Source organism: Poecilia mexicana, unplaced genomic scaffold (assembly GCF_051168715.1).
Source record: "Poecilia mexicana isolate PSO_F unplaced genomic scaffold, ASM5116871v1 scaffold_3, whole genome shotgun sequence".
NCBI lineage: Eukaryota > Metazoa > Chordata > Actinopteri > Cyprinodontiformes > Poeciliidae > Poecilia > Poecilia mexicana.
In genome coordinates, this window is record NW_028263372.1 from 2096820 (window position 1) to 2120007 (window position 23188).

General features: G+C 40.9%; 1 protein-coding gene across 2 annotated transcripts in view; it reads left to right on the plus strand.

Annotated features, from left to right (window-relative positions):
- Positions 1-23188, plus strand: part of LOC106907596 (estrogen receptor beta-like) — a 99965-nt gene that overhangs the window by 28776 nt on the left and 48001 nt on the right. For both annotated transcript variants that reach the window (XM_088004038.1, XM_088004037.1), the window contains exons 2-4: positions 13399-13905; positions 18135-18334; positions 18428-18544. In XM_088004038.1, the coding sequence (XP_087860164.1) occupies positions 13478-13905; positions 18135-18334; positions 18428-18544 (745 nt within the window). In that variant the 5' untranslated portion in view covers positions 13399-13477. The remainder of the gene's footprint in view (positions 1-13398; positions 13906-18134; positions 18335-18427; positions 18545-23188) is intronic.

The window sequence follows — 23188 nt, forward strand, 5'->3', positions numbered from 1 at the left end:
CTGAGGGGGTTCAGGCCTATGCAGAACAGCAGTGGGGACAGGCTCCTTGGTATATGCCACATTTGATGGACACTTGTGCAAGTGGTTTGCAGTTGGCTTCAACTGTGGTTTTCCACAGCCCCATCGAGTTTGCAATGAAGGCTCTTAGAGTCCTATTGATGTTGTACATCTCTAAGCATTCAATGATCCAGGTATGTGGCATTGAGTCATAGGCTGAATCAATCCAAGCGGTGCACAGGTTGGTGTGTCGGGTTTTGCAGTCTCGGGCGACTGTGTGGTCTACAAGGAGTTGGTGTTTGGCTCCTCTGCTATTTATGCCGATGCCCTTCTGTGCCGTGTCATGTATTTATCCATGTGCCCGCTTATCTTAGCTGCTATGATGCCTGACATGAGCTTCCATGTTGTAGAGAGACAGGTTATCGGCCGATAGTTGGATGGGACTGAACCCTTTGAGGGATCCTTCTGGATCAGGATTGTGCGCCCTTCAGTTAACCATTCAGGGTGAGTCCCATTCTGTAGCAGCTGGTTCAGTTGAGCTGCCAGTCGCTCATGGAGGGCTAGGGCTGTTGTAAACGAATATTTTAGTAATCGAGTAATCTATAGATTATTCTTACGATTAATCGAGTAATCGGATAAAAAAAATTATAAAATGAAATATTGGTAAATCTGGCATAATACCGGTGTTACTATCAGATAACACTCAGTCCAATTTTTCATATTTGAGCATCCCTAACAGTTGCTTTTTTGTAGTTTAGAAAACTAACCTGTAACAATAATAGCTCACTTTCTAAGTTAACCAGAAGAAAAGTTACAGAAAAATCTGAAATTATATTGAATTTAATAACAAAGAGGCAGGCTCACAAATATGCTTATAAAAAATGTCTACAATCCAGCTTTTAGTTTATGTATTCATCTTCAGTGAGTTTAATAGATTAATTAAACTCACCTTGCCACCTAACCTGTCACGCTTTGGGTTTGAAAATACGGGAAATGCCGCCTGGAGTGGGAGGAGAGGGCGAATGAACGAACATGGGGAGGAGGGGAGGAAATAGACCAGCGGACTGACGCACCGTTAGACCGGGGGACGAACACGGGGGGAAGCAATACGGGATATTTACGACACCTTCACTGGTCACACTCAGAAACTCATCTACCAGCCATGTACGATGCGCTCCGCCACCCGTTTCTTCAGACCGGGATATGAAATTTATTGTGCGGTTCGTCGGTAAAGCTACATTTACACGGTAAGCATCAGCTACTCAGCCGCCCGCCCTGTTCAGTCTACCGCTCACCTCAGCGCTCTTCCCGCCGTTCGCTTTCAACCAGCAGCCCCGGAGGAGAAATGCTGCCGTACTCCAGGCATTCCCCAGTCATTTTAAGGATGCTTATTGGTTCCCCAAAAACAATAAAAAGTCGGGCATTATCATCAATCAATAAAATTCCCACGGGCCAATCTTGAAGATTGGACTTTATGCCGCTGAGACTTAGCTTTTGTCAACAACAAAGAGGCGGAAGTGAGAGCTCCACGCAACGCAAATGAAGTCCCGGCCGGAACACAGTACGCTAACTAATAAAACATAAATTAACGAAGCTTCGAGGCAGGTAAATTTTCCTCGAGGAATTTTAGTAATCGAGGTACTCGAATCATTCGAGGAATCGTTTCAGCCCTATGGAGGGCAGTGAGTTTCTTTAGCCAGTAGGCATGGATCATGTCAGGCCATGTCTGGTGCTGTCCAGTTTTTCATACCTGAGACTCTTTCTTGGACATCTGCCACAGTGATGGTTACCTGGGCTTGTTCAGGGAGGTTGCTGTGGTCCTCTCGTAGAGAGGTTAGCCACTGTGCATTGCTGTTGTGGGACGCCTCCCTTTCCCATATGCCTTTCCAGTATTGTTCAGTCTCCAGCCTTGGTGGGTCTGCTCTGTTGTTATTACCCTGCCATTGAGAGTACACTTTAGCTGGTTGGGTGGAGAAGAGCCGGTTAATCCTTCTGGCTTCATTCTCTCTTGTGTATCTCTTTAGGCGGCTGGCCAAGGCTTGGAGCCTTTGTTTGGCAGTTTCGAGTGCTTTTCATTGCACCTCTTTGGAGCTCTGACAGTTGGCTCACTTCCCTCCTTGTTATCTTGATCTTAGCCTCTAACCGTCTTTTCCATGATGGATATTGGGTCTCATGGTTGCTCTTATAGCCAAGCATTTCAAGGATCACTGATGCTGAGTTGTATATCAGCTCATTGGTTTCTGTTATGGTGTTGGTAGGGATTGTTCTCAATGCTGCATTCACATCTTCAATGAGACTTTCTGATGGTACTTCACTCAGCCGTTGTAATTGGCGTCGGGGTTGCCTGGTGTTCATTCGGGCCACAATTCTTTCTCTCAGGTCAGTTGCTGTCTCGTTCAGCTTTGATAGTTCGTTCATTACTGGGGCTGCATACCCAGTCTCGTGGTGGGGAGTTGTAGTTAACTCCCCCCTGACCTTACATCCGGGCTCCTCCCTCTTGCCGTAGCATTTGTGTTGTATCTCGTCAATCTCAAGTTGTGATAGCAGTTGCCATTTGCGGATGTTGGAACACTGAGCTACTAGTTGTTTGGCAGTCATTGTAACTGCTATCACAACTTGAGATTGACGAGGTACAACACAAAGGGGAGGAGCCCCTACCGACACCATAACTGAAACCAATGAACTGATATACAACTCAGCATCAGTGATGCTTGGCTATAAGAGCAACCATGAGACCCAATATCCACCATGGAAAAGACGGTTAGAGGCTAAGATCAAGATAACAAGGAGGGAAGTGAGCCAACTGTCAGATGCCCATACCTGAAGCACTCGAAACTTGGCCCTTGGCCAGCCGCCTAAAGAGATACACAAGAGAGAATGAAGCCAGGAGGATTAACCGGCTCTTCTCCACCCAACCAGCTAAAGTGTACTCTCAATGGCAGACTGAACAATACTGGAAAGGCATATGGGAATGGGAGGCGTCCCACAACAGCAATGCACAGTGGCTAACCTCTCTACGAGAGGACCACAGCAACCTCCCTGAACAAGCCCCGGTAACCATCACTGTGGCCTACTGGCTAAAGAAACTCACTGCCCTCCATGAGCGACTGGCAGCTCAACTGAACCAGCTGCTACAGAATGGGACTCACCCTGAATGGTTAACTGAGGAATGTACACAAGCCGTAAGGAAGGAGGCAGAGGATCATTAATACATCAAGGACAAAGCCTCAACGGACGATATGCTCAGCGAATGTCTCAGGCAATGGGGAACAGAGGACGAGGTGCTGGAGGAACCATCATGGGAAGACAAACCCCTACATGGGATGTACCACCGACAAATAACTGAAGTGGCTGATATCAGGAAATCCTACCAATGGCTGGAAAAAGCTGGACTCAAGGACAGCACAGAGGCCCTCATCCTGGCCGCCCAGGAACAGGCCTTAAACACCAGAGCAATAGAGGCTCAGATCTACCACACCAGACAAGACCCAAGGTGTAGGTTGTGCAAGGAGGCCTCTGAGACAGTCCAGCACATAACAGCAGGGTGCTCACAGTTGGCTCACTTCCCTCCTTGTTATCTTGATGCTGGCAGGGAAAGCGTACATGGAATGTACATGGAACGACATAACCAAGTAGCGGGCATAGTGTACAGGAACATCTGTGCCGAACATGGACTGGAAGCCCCGAGGTCAAAGTGGGGAACACCCCCAAAGGTGGTGGAGAATGACCGAGCTAAGATCCTATGGGACTTCCAGATCCAGACAGACAAGATGGTAATGGTGAACCAACCGGACATTGTGGTGGATGTAGCAATACCAAGTGACCACAACATCAGGAAAAAGGAGCATGAGAAACTGGAGAAATACCAGGGCCTCAGAGAGGAACTGGAGAAGGCCTGGAAGGTGAAGACCACAGTGGTGCCTGTGGTCATCGGGGCCCTTGGGGTAGTCACCCCCAAACTGGAGCAGTGGCTAAAACAGATCTCAGGAACAACATCAGACATCTCAGTCCAGAAATGTGCAGTTCTAGGCACAGCCAAGATACTGCGCAGAACCCTCAAGCTCCAAGGCCTCTGGTAGAGGACCCGAGCTCAGAGGATGAAAGAGACCACCGGCGGAGGGTGAGAAGGGAATTTTTTTATATATATCAGAAAGTGGCGACTAGATCTGATGTATAATTTCAAAATAAAAGCCTATCAAAAAAGTCACTTTTATCTTTTTCCCCTAAGTTGCCGTGCCCATTGCTGAGAAACTTTCTGTTTCCAAAGATTGCTACCACTTCTGGGTGACAGAAGGACACCTCTAGAACAGAACCAGAAAGTTGCAACTAGATCTGATGTGTAATTTCAAAATAAAAGACCATTAAAATAGTAGTTTAGATCTATTCCACCTCAGTTGCCGTGCCCATTGCTGAGAAACTTTCTGTTTCCAAAGACTGCTACCACTTCTGGGTGACAGAGGGACACCTCTAGAACAGAACCAGAAAGTTGCAACCAGATCTGATGTGTAATTTCAAAATAAAAGCCTACCAAGAAAATCATTTTTTATCTTTTCCCCCTAAGTAGCCGTGCACATTGCTGAGAAACTCTCTGTTTCCAAAGACTCCTTCCACTTCTGGGTGATAGAGGGGCACCTCTAGAACAGAACCAGAAAGTTGCAACTAGATCTGGTGTGTAATTTCAAAATAAAAGCATTTCAAAATAGTCATTTTTTATGTTTTTCCCACTAATTTGCCGTGCACACTGCTGAAAAACTTTGTTTCCAGTGACTTCTCTCACTTCTGGGTGACAGAGGGACACCTCTAGAAGACAACCAGAAAATATCAAACACATGATCTATAATTTCATGCATGAGTGCTTGTGGCCTGGGCAGCTTGCATGTCTGGAAAGGCACCGTTAATGCATTGAACTATGTTCAGGTTCTAGAACAACATATGCTCCCATCTAGACGTCATCTCTTTCAGGGAAGACCCTGCATTTTTCAACAACATAATGCCAGACCACATTCTGCAGCAATCACAACATCATGGTAGGAGAAGGATCCGGGTACTGAAATGTCCAGCCTGCTGTCCAGATCTTTACCTATAGAGAACATTTGGTGCATCATAAAGAGGAAAATGCAACAAAGAAGGCCCAAGACGATTGAACAGTTAGAGGCCTGTATTAGACATGAATGGAGAGCATTCCTATTTCTAAACTTGAGAAACTGGTCTCCTCTGTCCCCAGACGTCTGAGTGTTGTAAGAAGAAGGGGAGATGCCACAGAGTGTTAAAAATGACCGTGTCCCAACTTTTTTGGGATTTATAGACATTGTGAAATTTTGACTCAACATATATTTGTTGAGTCAAATATATGACATATATTTACTCAGATTAAACTTTTGATCTGCCATCTATGTTCTATTACGAATAAAATATTATATTATATTATATTATATTATACCTCCACATCATTGCATTCAGTTTTTATTCACAAATTGTTTAGTGTCACACCTGTTTTGAAATCTGGTTTGTATATAAGTAGTACATGTATAGGAGATTATAGAAAAATCTGTATATAAATAAGATGATTGACTGAGGCAGCTCTTTACATTTTCTACTTATTTTTGTATATAAAAGTAAAAACGTATTATTTTAAAAGGATTTAATTTTGAAACTATAGATCATATGTGTTTGATATTTTCTGGTTGTCTTCTAGAGGTGTCCCTCTGTCACCCAGAAGTGAGAGAAGTCACTGGAAACAGAAAGTTTTTCAGCAATGTGCACGGCAAATCAGTGGGAAAAACATAACAAATGACTATTTTGAAATGCTTTTATTTTGAAATTACACATCAGATCTGGTTGCCACTTTCTAGTTCTGTTCTAGAGGTGTCCCTCTGTCATCCAGAAGTGGTAGCAGTCTTTGGAAACAGAGAGTTTCTCAGCAATGTGCACGGCAACTTAGGGGAAAAACATAACAAATTACTATTTTGAAATGGTTTTATTTTGAAATTACACATCAGATCTGGTTGCCACTTTCTAGTTCTGTTCTAGAGGTGTCCCTCTGTCACCCAGAAGTGGTAGCAGTCTTTGGAAACAAAGTTTCTCAGCAATGGGCACGGCAACTTAGGTGGAATAGATCTAAACTACTATTTTAATGGTCTTTTATTTTGAAATTACACATCAGATCTAGTTGCAACTTTCTGGTTCTGTTCTAGAGGTGTCCCTCTGTCACCCAGAAGTGGTAGCAGTCTTTGGAAACAGAGAGTTTCTCAGCAATGTGCATGGCAACTTAGGGGAAAAACATAACAAATTACTATTTTGAAATGGTTTTATTTTGAAATTACACATCAGATCTGGTTGCCACTTTCTAGTTCTGTTCTAGAGGTGTCCCTCTGTCACCCAGAAGTGGTAGCAGTCTTTGGAAACAAAGTTTCTCAGCAATGGGCACGGCAACTTAGGTGGAATAGATCTAAACTACTATTTTAATGGTCTTTTATTTTGAAATTACACATCAGATCTAGTTGCAACTTTCTGGTTCTGTTCTAGAGGTGTCCCTCTGTCACCCAGAAGTGGTAGCAGTCTTTGGAAACAGAAAGTTTCTCAGCAATGGGCACGGCAACTTAGGTGGAATAGATCTAAACTACTATTTTAATGGTCTTTTATTTTGAAATTACACATCAGATCTAGTTGCAACTTTCTGGTTCTGTTCTAGAGTTGTCCCTCTGTCACCCAGAAGTGGTAGCAGTCTTTGGAAACAGAAAGTTTCTCAGCAATGGGCACGGCAACTTAGGTGGAATAGATCTAAACTACTATTTTAATGGTCTTTTATTTTGAAATTACACATCAGATCTAGTTGCAACTTTCTGGTTCTGTTCTAGAGTTGTCCCTCTGTCACCCAGAAGTGGTAGCAGTCTTTGGAAACAGAGAGTTTCTCAGCAATGTGCACGGCAACTTAGGGGAAAAAGATAAAAATGACTCTACATATATATATATATATATATATATATATATATAAAAAATAGAGAAAGAGATTAGTTTTTATTTTGTATTATTTTCTCAGCATATATTATTTTCTGTTTGCAAATGCTGCGGCTGGATTTGAGTAGCTTAAACATGGACCGGATGTGCGCTTTTATTGTGAAAGCAGCACGTAAATGGGTGTACCATAATCTCTTGAGCGACCGCGCAGTTGTATATCATGTGCTGGGCCGGCTGGAGTCAGAGCCGGCTAGCTTTACCGCGGTGTTGGAGGCATCGCGTGCCTCAAACACCTTGATTTCATCCAAAAAAGATGACATGAACTTGTTGGTTCCCCTGTCCATTGTCGTGGCTGATATTTTTTGAAAATTCCAGCAGAAAGGCTACACTAATCGACTCAGAAATACTTTGTAGAGAGTCAGTTGAAACGAAAGACGCCATGTTTACACATAGAAACTAAGCTCCGCGAGGCTTTGTTTGTGAGACATGCAGCCACGTGGGATTTTAGGGGGCGTTTCTGGGCGGAGCTTGGTAAGGTCAATATGCCCCAGCTACACTAACATCGCGTCAATCGAGCTTACCTTTCTTTGAGCTTCTTTTCTAAGTGACAAAAAAAGTTAGATGTAGTCCCACTGTCTGTGAAAACGAAAGCAAACTGTTTCACTGTTCGTAGATGTTGTCAACATTTTGTTGTGCTATTTTAAATGAATATCACTATGACCAAATTCTTTAGAGAAGCAAGGCGAATTTTCTGATTGCGCAGCACTTCTTTGAGCAGCTACTTGTGATTTTCTACATACCTTGATCACCTTAAGAATAATCAAAACTGACCTGTTTGGAGTTAATCTGCTGATCCAACCCCATTTTCTTTTTCAGTGAGAATGAAATTACCTCACTGAAAACATGCATGCATCATGTGCTTTGTCTGAGGATGAATGTGGTTCCGTTTCATTGTTTAAGCTTAAACAATAAAATAATAAAATCATGAAAAAACATTGGGTTTGATGCTTCTTGGGTTAAATAACACTGAATGGAGTGGGATTCTAGTATATTTAGATGAGTTTTGGCGCTTTGTAGTTTGCTGTTGTTCACAAAGTAGTTCAATAGTTTACGTTTGTGATGGAGACCAGGGGTTCCATCCCATATTGATTATTGATATTATGTTATTTATTTACAGTCTAAATGTGTTGTATCAGTTCTTTATTTCAGTTACATTGTGACATTTGGTGAACATTCTTTTTGGGTAGGGAGACTGGCCATCTTTCCTGTTCAGAGAATGTGGGGAAAGATGTCAGTTTGTTTCTGATTCAGATTGGTTCAATTTGAGTTAATTGTTTGAGTACTTGCCTTTCTGGGTGTGTTTTGCAAGGTGGAGCAGAACAGGAGACAAATGCTCCTGGAGCATACCATCTTTCATTAAGAGGGATAATACTCTGAGATTTATATTTAGTTATATTTACTTTTGATTGACTTTAGATTAGTTTAGTTTTAATAATTTACTTGCATGTAAATATTTGTTGGATCATTTGTTTGCTAGGTTTGTGTAAGTAGTGTTTGTTTCTTGTTTGTCTTTTCTTTTTGATCACCCATTTACCTGGTTAAGTGTTGGAACTTGCCTCAGGTATAAATGTCAGCTTCTTTGTTTCACTAAAAAAAAAAGGGTGTCGGTGTAATGAAGACTTGGAGCTCCCAAATAAATCCACCTCAAAGACATTTGTTGCCTCACTTCCTTCTTTAATGCAGAGCCTCTGCCGGTCAAAGTGACAACATTCATTTTTATAGATGGTGATTTTCCTTTGGTTGGCATTTGGCTGGCTTGTACTTGTGTAGCGCCTTATCAAGTCCAGAGGACAAAAAAGTGCTTCATACAACAGTCATTCACCTATTCATGCACACAATCACGCTGATGGTGGAAAGCTACTGGATAGTAGCCACAGCTGCTGACAGACTGCCACAGGGCAGTCTGACAGAAGAAATTTGTGTGTAAAATACGCCACTGCACATTTTTTGTGCGTACGCATGTTTTATACAGGCCCCAGATGAGAAACAAAGTTACTGATATTTATCAGTCTGGAAAAGGTAGAAAGGAATTTCCAAGGAATTGGAACTCCAGTGAACCACAGTGCCATCCATAAGATGGAGTAAAACACTAAGCAGTTAATGGCTGGGCTGCTGTAATGGCTGTTATGACTGTTTGCCGTAAATTTGTTGCAACTGCCACAAAACGATGTAAAAATAAATTGGTTGAAAGGGGAAGGAAGGGACAGACCTTTATGATTATTGTCATCAGTGAAGATGTTAATTGATAAAGCAAATACATTTATACGTTTTTAAGTTTTTATTAAAGTAAGTAAATTTAGAAGTATTTTAGATTTCTAGTCATTTTTTCCCTTTTTTCTTTCTCTTCAAGATATCATTAGATGAAGACCTAAAGGCCTATTATATCATTTAGTATTAATAAATTAAGTTATCAAAGTTCTGATCCCACTCATATAATAATAATAATAATAATAATGATTATTATTATTATTATCATATTATTATTTTGTCTTTTATGAGTGTGTATTTGTGTTCTGCTTCTCTATTGAACTGGTCCTACTTAGTACATAAAGTTTTCCCTGGCATTAAATTGTATGCATGCACTTGCATTTTGCATTGACCTCACATTGTAATAATGAATTTTATTAACGGTATGGATATTATTCACTTGAACATTAGGAGTCTTATATTTAAAATTGACTTATTGAGAGCTTGATTTACTTATAATAAACCCTTTCTAAAACTTAGTGACATGTTAAAAATGTGTTGAACAAAAACATTTCCTTATTCTTTCTGCTGATTATATCAACACAATCTCAGAACTGATTTAAATTAAATGTTGAGCAATTCATCTTTCCAAATGAAGACACAATAGGCAGTGTTGTGGGGCTGTATATCATGTCTTGGAGCAGAACTGGCAATCTGGATTGAAGGACCTAGCCTCTAAATTAGGGCAACCCAGTGGTGATCCAAAGAGCGAGCATTGTTTTGCTCAGGGTCACTTTAACCTGACCCACATGAAACACATGTTGACCATGATTAGTTTGTGTCTGATGCCCAATGCTGATACAATGTTTCTTCTGTCATTACTTGTGAAGATAATTGAAATTTATTTTTGACCCATAAGTCAAAAAGTCTAATGTGTTGACATTAGAAACCAACGGGTTTCTAATGTCAACACTGGTTGATAAACCATCAGGTCAGGGTTAAAATAATAATTTTTGTATTTTCTCAATTTAGACAAAAAATGATTTTCCATAGACATGTAACACATTTCCAAGACATTTTACAACAATAGATCTACCAGAGTAACTTTGAAGAGCAACTGTAAGGTTCCCTTAGAACATCAGAAGCACTTTTGCTCAAAGTGCTTTTTCTGTGAGAAGACTGGAGTTTGAAACTCACTTCCTGTGAATTTAAAATCTACAGGGTGGGCCATAAGTTTCCATACATAGAAAAAATAAATATTTTATATTGGACAACCGTTTTTATTTTTGTGGGACTCTGTGTAATTGCTGCACATCTTGGACCACTTCGTGATAGTTTTCTGAAACTTGCAAATATGTTTTGCCACAGTGTTGTGTGTGATGCTCGTTCCATGTTTTCTGTTAAAGTTTCATGCAACCATGCGACTGCTTCCCAATCCAGCTATCAGTATAATTTCAGTTCTTTGCTCTCTTGTCAAATGCATCTTCTTGGGTATCTGAAATATACATTTTATATTCTCCTATATATGGAAACTTATGGCCCACCCTGTATAACCAGCTTCAGTGTGTTCAAAAAACAAAACTCAGGCTATGTCAAAAACTGAACTGCATCCATCTGTTTCTTTTTTATTGTCGTTTTACTTTTTTTTTTTACTTATATATGATTTTGCATATGTTGTCTATCATGTTTTATTTTAAATTATTATTACCATGTCACTTCCTAAGTGCTTACTGAATCTGCATTTCCTCCCCGTGCATGTATGTCTTCCTCCAGCAGTCCAAAAAACATCACCATTTACTGCTGGAGATAGGCACCAGCACCCCTTGCGACATCACCAGGCATATGCATGGGGGTTAATGGATGGATGTTTAGAAAATCCCATGTGGGGCATTTTCCCATTTTGTGTTCCCTGGCAATATGCTTATAGTGCAATATTTGCTGGTCTATTTTGTATACAGTCACAAATGTCAATTTAAAATGTCAAATATACACACATTTAAAGAGCCTCAGTGAAAACATGTTTATTATTATTAATAATAATAATAATAATTATTATTATAGTGCACAAAACTCATTGAAAATTTATTTATTCATTGCATGTTTGTCTGTTTGTGTAAGGTTGAGATGGAACTGCACATGAAAATGGCCCTTTAAATCATTCAGACTACCAACACAAAAGAGACAGTCAAAATTGCCAGATGACTGATTACACCGTGATAATAATTCAGAAATAGTCCAAATAGTTTGGATGTACTTTTTCTTCCTTTCCTACTTACAGAAAGTTTTGGTTTTTATGATAGGTTTGTGGTGCATTTCCATGCTAAAGAAAAAGATTTTTTAAAAAAACTTCAGATATTCCACAATGAGATATTAACATACTTGGAAAAACCTTACAAAAACCTTATATAATAGCAGAAAGTAGGATGGCCACTGTAAGATAGGCTTACAGTATTCAATTATGTTGCATGAACTGATTCAAGGATTCAAGGATTTTCTATTGTCATACCAACTAGCTAGCTCGTGGTACGAAATGTGGACTCCGGTCCCAGATCAAGAAATCCACCAATCAGAAAAATAAATAAACAATAAATTAATTTAAGTGATATATATATATATATATATATATATATATATATGTATATATATATATATATATATATATATATATATATATATATAAATGTGTCTGTGTGTAAATAATCTACGGGAGAAAGCTGCATTTGGTGCAGCCCGAGTTCATAATTCTACAGCTGAGGTGGATCTGGTCAACAGACTGGACTGGAGACGTAACAGTAAAGCTGACTATAAGAAGGGACAGAGCAGACTGACTGGACTTCTTGTCATCTGTTGAGGCAGCAGCATCAGAGCCAGGGAGCTACAAAGCCTTAATAACTTGATAAAGAAGGCTGGTTCTGTTTAGTTCTGTTCTTGGAACGACTATGGAAGCTCTGGAGATCATGATGCAAAAAAGGATTCTTCAAGAAAATTATGGACAACCCTGACCATCCTCTTCATGAGACTCACTTGGGAAAACAGTGTCTTCAGCCAGAAGCTTCTTCATATTTGCTGTAATACAGGCCACTACAGGAGATCTTTCCTCCCTAAAGCCATCACTACCTACAATAATTATTTAATTAAATGAGTTGCAACAACATTTAAATTTCTTCATGCAAAAATGCAAGTGCATGCATACAATTTATTTCTTTATATCAATAAAGTATTTTTTAATTGAACTGAATTGTTCCAGCAGAAATATCAGTTGTGACTGAGGGAAACGGAAACTTGTGTAAAATCTGAACCAAAGATTATTTTTTTTTGATTGCCAATGATTGGGTAGCATTGTGAAAAAAAATTGTTCAAGAGATTTGTATCTTTACAACTATTTTACTTACTAAAATGTGACATAGTTAAAGCTGCGTGAAATTTAGGATGTATGATTATTTATTATGTTTATTTGTTGAGCATGTAGTTTATTAAATACAGGTTGGTCTGACCTTGTATTGCATTTCTATGTAACTTTTCAGGTCAGTAATAGTAAATTACCTTTGTTAAAAAATAGGAAAAATTATTAACTACATTAACAATGAAGAATAAGGAATACTATTACTCAGATTTTTAAGGCAATTAGTTTTGAAATATTACCAGAAATGTTAGGTAAATTTTTACCAAATTCAGTTTCAGAGTGTTTTCAGAGCTGTTGGCATTAGATACTCTTTACAAAAATATTTTGGTTAAATTTACCCAAGCAGATTGTTTGCAAATTGTTAGCTCAGCTTTTTGGGGGTAAATACTATAAGTTGTATTTTACAGTGTAGAAACTCCTCCTTACCTTCAAACCTGTCCACAACCCTCAGTCCTCCATATTTTTGGGATCTTCTTCACATTGTTACACCTACCCCCACTCTCAGATCCTCTTCTTCTATCATCTCATTCATTTTTGTAGTTATTTTTATTGTATCTTTTATATTGTGTTTTTATGTTAAATGGTGTAAGGTGATCTTGGGTGTTAGAAAACCTGCCAGTAAAATGTATTGTTATTTATTATCATCTTAGTTGAGCATAGTGAAGATGAATTAGAATTAACATGACAAAGATGATGAACTGCTAGGTGAAAGTGGCACACATATTTTCTCTCAAATAGAGTAAAAAGACTATATCATTTACTCTACTTCACATTTTTTTCTGTTTCTGCTACAGGATTTATGTCCACCAGAACATGTAGAGCAACAAGCTGCAAAGTCATACAGATCAATAAAGGCATCATCATCCGCTCAGCATGGCGTCTTCCCCTGGGTTAAGTCCTGACCCTTTACCCATGCTTCAGCTCCATGACGGGGACTACAGCAAAGCTTCAGAGAGGCCGACCTCACCAGGGCTTCTCCCTACTATGTACAGTCCTCCAATGGGCATAGAGGGCCACACCGTTTGCATCCCCTCTCCTTACACAGATAGTAGACATGACTACCACGGACATCTACCCTTGACTTTCTACAGTCCTTCGGTGCTGAGCTATTCCAGAGCACCCATCGCTGACAGTCCATCATCCATGTGTCCCCCTCTGAGTCCCTCTGCCTTTTGGCCCTCTCACAACCACCACAGCATACCTTCTTTGACTCTGCACTGCACCCAACCTCTTGTCTACAATGAACCAAACCCACAAGGACCCTGGCTTGAGTCAAAATCCCATGGCATGAACCCAAACAGGTAGGACTGCAGATACTCACCTATGGATGAAAAAAATACACTGATTAATGGTGTAATGTTACATGGATTTGTTTTTGAAAGTCTTTGATACAAATGCTGTGTTGTCTTAAACCTGGACCCATAAAGAACTTAAACGTCCAAAAATAAAGTGAATAATTCTGCATTCTGCTGTACAACTTTAAAAAGTGACACTAAAACAAAGCAGATAGGACTCCCAGCTAGCACTAATGTCTGCTGTTGTGGCTTTAAGGCTTCTCATTCAATTTCAGACAGGTTAGAGAAAGAAAGACAGACCAAACCAACAAAGTTCAGTTTATTGCTGCGTTAGTGCACTTGACAAAAAAAAAGAAGTCAGCCTACTGACAGATTCAAAATAAATTCTGATTTGATCCAAAATCTCAAACAACGCAGTTCACTTGGTGCTCACATAGTGTCATTAAATGAGCTACAATCCTTCATACAGAACATGCATGTAGCAACAGTAGAAAGGAAAACTCATCTTCAACCAGAAGAACCCTCCAGCTGAACCAGGATCTGCCATGACTGACTGAATTACAAGAGGTAATGAAGACGTTTAGGGTCTGGTCTCCTTTCAGTGTGGATGAAACTTGTCAGCATTAACTTAGCCTTTGTCAGTTTTGCTTGTACAAATGACTCAAAGTCTTCTGGACAGAAATGTGGAGAACACAAATGTAGGGCCCTCAGAAGTTTGTGTTTGGTGCACTCTTTTTTCATGTGGAAAGTGATCCAGACTCACCACACTATTTTTTTTATTACAGCCAACATTATTGCAGTGTGGCATTATCTAATATTACACCAGACAAATGCAACATGATAAACAACTCAAGTAAAGTTAGCCTTCCTGTGTTTACTCTGTGGATTCCAGTACAGAGCAGACCCAACCGTGACATCAATCCAGCAGGTGAAAAAATGGCAACCTTCATAGGTGAAAAATATAACATAGGTGAAAAGCAACATCCAGGGACTTAAGACGATGATCAGGCTGAGGTCATACACAGAAGGACAGAGAGAGCAAACTTAGCAGGAGGGGCAGGCACTACTCGGTGGTCGTGAGGCAGAGGTCGTGAAATCCAAAACAGATGGGCTTGGCAGAAGGGGATAAATCCATGGGCAGAAAGAGTTGTAAATACACGAAAGCCTTGGAAGCAAACGCTGAATCTCTACTGGCTCGTGGCTGTTGATAATCTGGAAAGGAGGCAGAAGCTGAGAGGTGTTTAAGTAGATTGACACCCAGGAGAGACAGTTAAGCAATCAGGCGTAGCAGGTAAGCTGAATGAGTGGCAAAACTCAGCATGGACATGTCGTAGAACATGAATCATGACAAGTAGCAGCAGCTTCTTTAGCTCGCAGATTAGTGAGTAATCTGTGAGCTTCTTTAGACTCATGTTCAAGTCTAAAGGATAAAAGAGATCACATACTACTACTATTTGCAGTTAAAGTTTCCTCTGTCCCCATCTGGGAGAGAGATAGGGTCAAACACTGAGAGCCAAGAGTATTATTTATAAAAGGAGGAAATGATGGTGCTGGTAGCAGTGGCTTAAGACCCTGGTCTAGGGCATTGATCCAAGTAATATGTGTCACAGTTAACCAAGAACACCAAACACGAATTAGCTTCTATGAAAATTAAAACCCAAGACGGCATTTTCTTTGGCTTCCTAAATATATTTTGCTTGACATTGTTTCAGGTTAGTAATTATAAGGATCACTGGTACAGAGAAAGTCAGCTATAGTCCAAACCCAGCTGCCTGAATAATTGAACCAGCCCCAAACACAATGGAAATGTTCACAGCAGCAGCCATGAGACGCTAGAAGAGCCCATCCATCAAGAGATCTTTCCCCAACTGCTTTGCTTCTGTGATGCATCCAAGAACAAGTCCGACACTGAATCGTAGGGCACAGAGAGCCACACTGTCTGGATCCCCTCTTCATTCACAGACAGCTGTTTGTGTATAAGTCCTAAAAAATGGCTTCAGCATATTCCATCCATCCATTTTCTTTACACCCTTGTCCCTTAGTGGGGTCGGGAGGGTTGCTGGTGGCCATCTCCAGCTAACGTTCCGGGCGAGAGGCGGGGTACACCCTGGACAGGTCGCCAGGGTGTACCCCAGGGTTTTTAGACATATTGTGCATTTTTGAGCGGTACAGTGGTCTGAAAAGCGACCACTGAGTTGCGGAATGGTTTGCAGGCCGGAAATATAGCCAGGCAAACCCAGAAGCAAGACGGAGCGTCCCGGTGGTCTGTCCTCTGAAGTAAGTAGGAGCTAAACCTGCAGGCTTTGCCCTCCGATTATAATGAGACATGGAGTAATTATAAATGATTTCGTTGTAAGCACTTCTATCAAACCACTCAGAAATGCAAAATAATGTCCAACTCACTGTTCGACCAAATGATGTTACCACCACCTTGTTTTATATTGAGATGGTGAATTCAGAGTCTATTCAGGGGTCCTGGAGAGGAGGGTCCGTCGGATAGTCGAACCTTGGATTCAGGAAGAGCAGTGTGGTTTTCGTCCTGGTCGTGAAACACTGGACCAGCTCTACACCCTCAGCAGGGTCCTGGAGGGTGCATGGGAGTTTGCCCAACCGGTCTACATGTGTTTTGTGGACTTGGAGAAGGCGTTCGACCGTGTCCCCAGGGGGGGCTTTGTGGGGTTTTTTCCAGGAGTATGGGGTACCGGGCCCTTTGATACGGGCTGTCAGGTCCTTGTACGACCGGTGTCAGAGTCTGGTCCGCATTGCCGGCAGTAAGTCGGGCTCGTTTCCAGTGAGAGTTGGACTCCGCCAAGGCTGCCCTTTGTCACCGATTCTGTTCATTACTTTCATGGACAGAATTTCTAGGCGCAGCCGAGGTGTTGAGGGGATCCGTTTTGGTGGCCTTAGGATCGCATCTCTGCTTTTTGCGGATGATGTGGTCCTGTTGGCTTCATCGGAACATGATCTGCAGCTCTCGCTGGAGCGGTTCGTGGCCGAGTGCGAAGCGGCTGGGATGAGGCTCAGGCCATGGTCTTGAGCCGGAAAAAGGGTAGAGTGCCTTCTCTGGGTCAGGGGGGTCGTCCTGCCTCAAGTGGAGGAGTTTAAGTATCTGGGGATCTTGTTCACGAATGAGAGAAGAAGGGAGCGGGAGATCGACAGGCGGATTGGTGCAGCGTCTCCCGTGAAGTGGGCGTTGTACAGGTCCGTCGTGGTGAAGAGAGAGCTGAGTCAAAAAGCGAAGCTCTCGATTTATCTGTCGATCTACATTCCTACCCTTATCTATGGTCATGAGCTTTGGGTCATGACCGAAAGAACGAGGTCCCGGATACAAGCGGCAGAAATGGGTTTCCTCCGCAGGGTGGCTGGGCTCTCCCTTAGAGATAGAGGGAGAAGCTCGGTCATCCGGGAGGGCCTCAGAGTAGAGCCACTGCTCCTCCACGTCGAGAGGAGCCAGTTGAGGTGGCTCGGGCATCTAGTCAGGATGCCTCCTGGACGCCTCCCTGGTGAGGTGTTCCGGGCACGTCCCACCGGGAGGAGGCCCCGAGGAAGACCCAGGACATGCTGGAGGGACTATGTCTCTCGGCTGGCCTGGGAACGCCTTGGGGTTCCCCCGGAGGAGCTGGAAGAAGTGGCTGGGGAAAAGGAAGTCTGGGCCTCCCTTCTGAAGCTGCTGCCCCTGCGACCCGATCCCGGATAAGCGGAAGAAAATGGATGGAGTTCAGAGGGATATTATGTTTGTTTTACACGTTGGTTGCAAAGTTCAGTTTTGCTCTCAACAGACCAGAACACGTTCAACTTGACTTTTTTCTTGCCACTCTCCCATAAAGCGCAGACCTTTAGAATACACAGATGATCCTAATCCTGTGATTAGGTGATTTTGTTTCTCGACTATATTCAATAAAATGAGGTTGAATATATCTGCACTTCCTACTTTTAGTCTTAAAACAAGAATTTACTTTCCACATTAAAATATGCACCACTTTGTGTTGGTCTGTTGCATACTGTCAATAAAATTTATTAAACTTAATGGGTAGAAATGGTTTTGCAAGGTAATGTAATAAGCCTTTATATATCAGACAACATGACCACTGCAATGGTGATTTCATATGTACCAATGATATATGCAGTTTCTCAGATAATAGAGTTTGGCAGAGGATAAATCACCAAGGAATGATGAGGCAAAAATCCATGATGTCAAGTTGTCCTTTTCACGGAGTCTGTGCTTCTTTCTGCAGCTCTGTCATCAGCTGTAACAAGCTGCAGAGGAAGAAATCAGAAGAAGCAGGAGAAGAAATAAAGTCCTCTTCATGTTCATCTGCTGTAGGGAAAGCTGACATGCACTTCTGCGCTGTCTGTCATGACTATGCCTCTGGGTACCACTACGGTGTGTGGTCATGTGAAGGTTGCAAAGCTTTTTTCAAGAGAAGTATTCAGGGTATTATCTCTTTCTGAACCTCCTGTCTATGAATTTATTTGCTTTCTAACTATAAAAAAAAAACATTATAAGGTCTTGTTCCTCTTTTCCCAGGACACAACGACTACATTTGCCCTGCCACAAATCAATGCACTATTGACAAGAACCGACGTAAAAGCTGCCAGGCCTGCCGTTTACGGAAATGCTACGAAGTAGGCATGATGAAGTGTGGTAAGCATAATTTTACTAATATTCTTTACATTTTGCCATCTTGCGATAGTGTTGTTCTAGGGCTACATCATGATTATCCACATGAGCTGCTGCTGACCAAACCCTCCTAACTTAGTGTTTACATCAGCACCTCAGACCTGTGGCTACAAGCAGAGTGGTACAAACACTCTGCTTCTTTGACCCAGAAGAAGAAGTGGTGCCTTCTGAACAACCATCACAGCCACTGAAGTATGGAGTTAGTTTTGTTTCACAATTATTCAATCAAAAAAAAAAAATCATGTCAAACAAAAAGTAGAATTCAATCAAAAAAAAATCATGTCAAACAAAAAAAGTAGAATTCAATCAAAAAAAAAATTATGTCAAACAAAAAAAGTAGTATTTAATCAAAAAAAAAATCATGTCAAAGCAAAAATCACTAAGTTTTTTTTTTTTAACTTTTTTTTTTGTTTTTGGTTGAGTTTCTTTTTTTGGGTTGAAACTTTTGTTTTGGTTGAGTCTCTTTTTTTTGGTTGAATTCGTTTTCTTGCTTATACAACTTTATTTGCTTTGGGGAAGCTTACATGAACATTCTGGGTGAGGCTTAAGGACGAGCGATGTAAGACGTGTTCCGATTGGTTAGCGCTGACTAAAGCGGATGACTCCCTGAGATCTCGGAACTCTGTCCCGAACTGCAGGGCTTCGGTGACGGGACACAGAATGTGAATGGTGAGTAATCTTCACAAAATTACACCGTTTAGCAGCTTCTAAAGTGTCCACCCTGTTTCAAAGAAGAAATCTTACTCAACTTATGACGACAGTCACATATTTTGTCTGCCGTGATCCCCGGTAGCATATTGTGCTAGCTAATGTTAACACTAGGCTTGTGTAATATTCGCCTGTCTTTATGTTGAATTCGTTAACCAGCGCACCTCTGTCGAGTGGCATTAAGCGTGGAAAATACCAAATATATCTGGAGGAAATATGTGTTAAAAACTGTTGCGCAATCCTCAGTGTGTGTGTGTGTGTATTAACTAGCATTGAAGCTAAAATGGGAAAACAGCGGATCGTTGCACCAATGTTATCAGGTCCACATTAATCTGCACCACACGTCAAGTGACTGTGCAGATGATTTATTTACCAAGCACATAATCAGTGCTGTCGATGAGGGGAGGCAACGTAACTCTTAAATATATACATTTTCTTCCAGATGTAAAATGTAAAACTAAGCTGGTAGGTCACAGGCCGAAGGAGGATATTCACATAATTTCTGTTTTTTATTATTTGGTGGGTGTGTGTCCTGTTATACTTAGTTTTATTCCGAATTAGATGTAATATGCCTTTTGCTGTGACCAGACCAGACCAGAACGCTCAGTGAACGGCTCGGAGGAGCAGTTTGCTGAGACTTCTCCTTTTGCAAAAGCTTGGTCATAAAATTCATATTCGTTGTCTGTGGTTCTTTTATTGAAGGTTCGAAAGGAAAAATACCCATCAACAGGGAATAAAGCAAATTTGGTAATTCGCTTTTAATGTGTTCCAGATCCAAAAAGAAAAAGCTCTGATATAAACTTGTTTATTTACTTCTGCCAGGATGTTGGTGGTAATTTTTGTATTTTTATTACAATGTATCATCAACACATAAGCATGCATTATTTTTAAAACCAATAAATAAACTGACTTGGAGAAATATATTTAGCCAAACACACACGGCCCCTATAAGCAACACTTCCTTCCCTACCTGACCTTCTCTGACTCAACACTTACTGATCTCTCCATCCTCATGCTCTGATCGTCTGTAGCAGCTGGATGAATCAGTAAGACCTACAAGCCTGTCCTGCTTCAGCTGCACTCTGCTGGTCATACTAGAATGGGGAATTAGGAGAACACCAAATTAATTTAATATCATAACACAGCAAAAGGCATATTACATCTAATTTGGAATAAAACTAAGTACAACAGGACACACACCCACCAAATAATAAAAAACAGAAATTATGTGAATATCCTCCTTCGACCTGTGACCTACCAGCTTAGTTTTACATTTTACATCTGGAAGAAAATGTATATATTTAAGAGTTACGTTGCCTCCCCTCATCGACAGCACTGATTATGTGCTTGGTAAATAAATCATCTGCACAATCACTTGACGTGTGGTGCAGATTAATGTGGACCTGATAACATTGGTGCAACGATCCGCTGTTTTCCCATTTTAGCTTCAATGCTAGTTAATACACACACACACACACACACACACTGAGGATTGCGCAACAGTTTTTAACACATATTTCCTCCAGATATATTTGGTATTTTCCACGCTTAATGCCACTCGACAGAGGTGCGCTGGTTAACGAATTCAACATAAAGACAGGCGAATATTACACAAGCCTAGTGCTAACATTAGCTAGCACAATATGCTACCGGGGATCACGGCAGACAAAATATGTGACTGTCGTCATAAGTTGAGTAAGATTTCTTCTTTGAAACAGGGTGGACACTTTAGAAGCTGCTAAACGGTGTAATTTTGTGAAGATTACTCACCATTCACATTCTGTGTCCCGTCACCAAAGCCCTGCAGTTCGGGACAGAGTTCCGAGATCTCAGGGAGTCATCCGCTTTAGTCAGCGCTAACCAATCGGAACACATCGCTCGTCCTTAAGCCCCGCCCAGAATGTTCATGTAAGCTTCCCCAAAGCAAATAAAGTTGTATAAGCAAGAAAACAAATAGACCCTTTTCACAGTGACGTCAGACAATGGCCGCCATAACTCAAAACTGGGTATCTTTACTTCCGGTGTGATTTTGCCTTGGGAACCAAGCTGAAAAATTCCCGCATTCTCATAATCTTAAGGATATAATAAAAGGTAAGTTTAATAATAACAGCATTTAAGTGTTAGATAGCTGTTATTAATCATTGTAAATTCACCATTCTCTAACTGTGTATAAAATAAACAGCCTCCGATCGGAGAGTAAACCACCTAGCAGCAGCTTTAGCCACATTTAGGAAAAAATATACTCTGTCAGTGCTGTAACATTTAGAGGTTCACTTTCTGTATTTTATAAAACAGTCTTTACGTGTTAGATAACCCTTATTAGTCATTGTCAATTTACCATTCTCCAACTGTATTCAAAGGAACCAGCCTCCGATCATGAGTAAACCAGCTAGCAGCAGCTTTAGCCACAGTTAGGAAACATATACACCGCCGCCTGTCAGTGATGTAACGTTTAGAGGTTTTCTGTATTAATGGAAAATAAAGGACAGCTTCCAACAACGTTGTTTAGAATAGTATTTTAAATATTCTGGGGCTGATTATGTATCTCTGCTCATTTCCAAGCTCAAATGAGCAACTTCACGTTCAAACACAAGTCCCCCAAAAAACGCGACCGGTGAATCATTATTTTTTATGAGTTTAGAAAAATCAAGACAAAAGCCACAAATAACAATTGGGCTTGACGACATTTCTGTTTTTCCAGCAACAAAATGCGCATCTCCATGCACTGTTCATTTTTCTGTCGCTGCTGTCACAGAGTCTCTCCCAAAGACGCACAGAAGGAATAAAAATAAATACAAAAGAAAATATTAATGTGCAGTGATTTGGATAAATAACTTTAATCTGATTACTGGATTTGAAATACGAACTTGTTAGATTATTCGTTACCGAAAAAGTGGTCCGATTAGAGGAAGGCATTACAAAGCAGCGGCGGCACCGGACATCTCTGCTTATGTTACGACCCGGCTCGTGAGCCGCAACAAAAAGTCAGAGACACGGCCTTCAATAAAAGAATACGCTCTTTATTGAACAACCCAAACAATTGAACGGGGCCAAACAGCGACAAGCGGGTGCCCCCCCCCTTATGGTCGATGGCATCTCTGAAGCCAGTGATGAAGAAAAGGTCCTGCAAAAGAAAAGAAAGGTCAAACAAACAAAACCTAACAAGGACGGGGTGGCCAGACGGGTAAGGGAAGAGCCACCTCTGCAGAGCAGAGCTGGGTGAAGAAGCCGACTCCCTCCAACCAGCTTCAACTCCTCTCTCTCATGACGCGCTGAAGCAGGCTGCTTTTATAGCGATGACGCGCTGGGCCTGGCGAATCCTGGTCCCGCCCACTCTGCTCCGCCTCAGGACAAAACAATAACTGACGGATCCCTCCACAGAAAGTGGAGGGGGACGTCACAGCTTATAACAAACAAATCCCTATTTTATAGGATGAGTAGCAACTCCAGTCTATAATTTAAGAATCTGATCAAGATTAGAGCCTAAAACGTTATAGTTCAAAAACAGTAAAACGTTCTGGTTAAGGAACAGTTATGCCACGTAGTTAGCTTGCCAACAAAATTCACTAATGCTAAGCTAACGGTTACGCAAAACAAAAATACCTACCTTCATAGTCAAACAGGTATTGTTTGGTGAAGAATTTGTAGCCTTTGTCTAATTTAGATTTTATTGTCAGAGAAAATTGGTTTGCAAATCGTGATATATCTTCAAATCTTATTTTAGGCAAATGTTTTAGAGACTGTGTAAACTCCATGCTCCGGTGTTCTGTCTGATCAACATATGCTGTCAATATATATATATATATATATATATATATATATATATATATATATATATATATATACATATATATATATATATATATATATATATATATATATATATATATATATATATAT